Source organism: Cyphomyrmex costatus, unplaced genomic scaffold (assembly GCF_001594065.2).
Source record: "Cyphomyrmex costatus isolate MS0001 unplaced genomic scaffold, Ccosl1.0 scaffold8, whole genome shotgun sequence".
Taxonomy (NCBI): Eukaryota; Metazoa; Arthropoda; class Insecta; order Hymenoptera; family Formicidae; genus Cyphomyrmex; species Cyphomyrmex costatus.
Genome location: NW_017280375.1, coordinates 1,101,365 through 1,104,880, shown reverse-complemented (window position 1 = coordinate 1,104,880; position 3,516 = coordinate 1,101,365). Strand labels below are relative to the sequence as shown.

Sequence of the window (3,516 nt, the reverse complement as noted above, 5' to 3'; positions counted from 1 at the left end):
AGGACTTAATCCTAAAATTCAGCCAATAGAGTTCAAATTTCGGTTAGAACTGGTAGCTTTATTGGTTGAATTTTAAGATCTTGGGATTAAGACCTGAAGCATAAACCAGGCATTACGATTACTACTAAAATTTTTGTACGTGTGATGGCCCTAATGGGCCTTCTACAATAAGCCGTAAGTCACAAATCATAAGTCATAAGCTAGAAATGGACCAATCACAGTCGTCAATTTTTAGTTTCTTACTTCCGATTTATGACTTGTGGCTTATTGTAGAAGGCCCATAACTCTTTAACGACAATTTTACTAGCTAAGGATGTCGTTGCGCAGATATTTTACATGGTATAAAACCTGCGCAACGTATAACGATACCGAATTTTCGTTACAAGTTACAGAATGATCGCACAGGTTGATGCAAACTCCATTGAGCCTTAATCAGCGCTAGGCAAATTTCCGTATAAAGTCGATGGGCACGTCAACGGACGCAACAGTTGAGTGAGCGCTCGCTGTTATTGGTGTATTCTTTTGGATCATCTAATCAGAATTTTAGATCTAGAAGTATACACCAATAACAGCGAACGCTCACTCAACTGCTGAATCCGCTGAACGGCGCCCATATAAAAATATATCAATAAACTCGGTGTTAATAATATATTGTATTTAATAATAACTGTGTCCTATTTTTTCTGAATAACAATTTACACTTATATATAATACTATACATGTATATCCATAGTTGAAATTAATGTATTATATTTAAAATGTCTTATTAACTTAGAGAATTATTGTAAATCATTATCCAGTTCGTTTTGCCTCTCGGAAGCAGCTTGGAGTTGTTTCGAATGAACCCAGCGTACTTGATGGTGTTTTCTTTTTAGACGGAATCTAAAGGAGGCAATCGGGATACTTCAAGATGAATACCTGGTTCTGTTCTAGATATCGATTCGATGTCCATTCCATTGTTATTTCTCACTGGGCACTGCCAATTACAGCGACTTTTTAGTAAAAGAGAAGCTTTTATTTTATTTTATAATTATATAGTTTAGCAGGAATCTTATTTCAAATTAAAATGAGCCTATTCCATAATAAGCGATTTTACTCTACATATGTCTGCAAAACTGATATAAATTATATAAAATTAATACTACATATACTATCAATTTTTTACTCTTACAATTTTGTACTCTTCCAATTTCACTAGCGTTATTTTTGACTTTAAGCGAAGTTTAAAAATCTCTTTCCTTTTTTTAAAACTAATAATAGACAGAAAGGAAGAGTTGAGAGTTTTAAGCCTCGCTTAAAATTAAAGTAATGTTGGTGTAATTATATAAGCTTTCTGCTTTAATGATCTAAATTTTAACAATCACGCGAACTTCCACAGGATCGGCCGTCCGGTCGGTGTACAAGATGTGCGTGAAATTAGCACCGCCCTTTTGAAAAAAAAATAAAATAAAATTTGTGCTGAATTGTGCTAGATTTGTGCTACATTGTGCCGCAAGAATTAATGACATAACTCAAAAAACAAAGCGTTAAATTGAAAAAATCGTTTTTTTCGCCAGCATCACCATTTTGTTTAATCGGCAAAATAAACATTGTGCTGAGTTGTGCTCGATTTGTGCTACATTGTGCCGCAAAGATTTCATCCGTTCATTCATAACACAAAAAGTTATGACTAAAAATAGTTTTTCCCTCCGTGTTCGGTTTTTTGCCCATAAATCGGGTTTGTAGTGCTTCCATGTGATCCGACTGTATATCTGAGTTGTGCTACCCTTACGAAAAAAGCCAGCATAGGTTCTCCTCTCAGATTTCTCTCTGATAGAACGAAATCGACACAAAGATCGCGGAACGTCGACTCGAATCTATATAGTATGATTGTCGATCGATGGATTTTCCCAAACAATTTTCTCAATCATTCGCATCTAATAGAAAATTGATATTTTTTAAGAAATTAAAAAAAAATATCGCCCACCTAAACTTGCTGCCCGACGTCCCTATAGCCACAGCCTACTTTAGCTTCCAGTGCTAATCTGACCCTGATTACTTCGACGAGAATTCCTATGCTGACGAGAATAGCTTGTGCTACATGTAACTATGTACATATATATATCATACGTATCATGATGGAACATTATATCGTTATCTTTGTTTTGTCCTCGTAAACCGGTTTGCGTTGACGTGCGTTTCACGCAACGCATTCTGTCGAGTACTGATATAGTTATCACTGTTAAGTAAGCAGTTATACGTGAAAGTAACAGTGGAAGTCTACATTTCGTTGCATTTTGCATTACAGTTTGTCAAATCTCAAACCATATGTCTCAAACCTCATCCACGAGTGAAAATTGATGTGTCAATGAATCTTTGAAAGTAAAATTAAAAACGACTTTTCGCACTGATTTCTCCGTTTAAAAAAAATTTGAAATTACGTGAGTATGTCCCATAGTATCCGCAAGTGATTTTAACGAGTTTATATATTTTGATGAATACATTATTTTTATTCCATTTTTTTCGTAAACAGCGTAATGAGTTTACCGGCTCTACCACGTGTTTTGGTGTCAAGCAATGATGTTCCAGCTCCCGGTATCGATTTACTTCGTACAAAGTAAGTCTGTACATTTGGAATATACTAAAAAATTTACATAAATCACTTATTTTTACCGTTTTTGATATAGATGTGATGTTACTATTATACCAGCTGGTGTAAGTACTCGGGAACAGATATTGCAAGCTCTTCCTGGACATGATGCTGTATTCCTCGCTAGCCATCATATTGTCAACAGCGAATTCCTCGATATCGCCGGTAAAAATCTGTATTATTAATATTTTAATAGAACTTTCTTTTTAGTCTCCACAATTCCATATTTATATTATACAAATTTATTCTTAAATGCAATTTAACATTTATTTAAAAAAATATATTTTTGAAAATTGATTGTTTCTTATAAATGAGTAAAACACTTGGGTCTATATACAAAAATAGAGTTGTAATTTGTAAATCATAAGAAATCAATTAGAATCTTGGTAGATTGATTTTATCATATTCAACTGTGATTGATCAATTTTTTATTACTTACAAATTATGACTCTATTGTGTAACAAGCAAGATAACAGATCTTAGAAGAGTAAGGAGTCTACAATAGAAACCGTAGAAGTCGTAGCAGTCGTAGTCGTAGAAAATTGACCAATCAGATGATTATTTTTCTTATATTTGTCTGTGATTGATCAATTTTCTACGATTTAAGATTCTACGACCGCTACGACTTCTATTGTAGACTATGTAAGTTTAAAGAACATAATAATATCGTGTCAAACGATAGCCGTTAGCAATTTGTTGAAAAAATATTAGTAATTTCTAATTAAAGAAATCATAAAATTGATATATCGTGTTTTCTTCTTATTATTATTGTTTGTTTATAAAATTGATATATTTTACAACTAAAAATATTTTAAAGTTTATGTACATAATTATATATAAAATTTCAAACAAGATATAATATCAAATTAAAAATAAAGAATTATATA

The 3,516-nt window shown here is 32.6% G+C and overlaps 1 protein-coding gene across 1 annotated transcript in view; it reads left to right on the top strand.

Annotated features, from left to right (window-relative positions):
* Positions 1–2,024: 2,024 nt before the first annotated feature.
* The window catches only part of LOC108781266 (glyoxylate reductase/hydroxypyruvate reductase), a 5,614-nt gene continuing 4,122 nt past the window's right edge, over positions 2,025–3,516 (top strand). The window contains exons 1-4 of the mRNA XM_018549188.1: positions 2,025–2,082; positions 2,288–2,420; positions 2,513–2,596; positions 2,667–2,794. Of these exons, the coding sequence (XP_018404690.1) occupies positions 2,517–2,596; positions 2,667–2,794 (208 nt within the window). The 5' untranslated portion in view covers positions 2,025–2,082; positions 2,288–2,420; positions 2,513–2,516. The remainder of the gene's footprint in view (positions 2,083–2,287; positions 2,421–2,512; positions 2,597–2,666; positions 2,795–3,516) is intronic.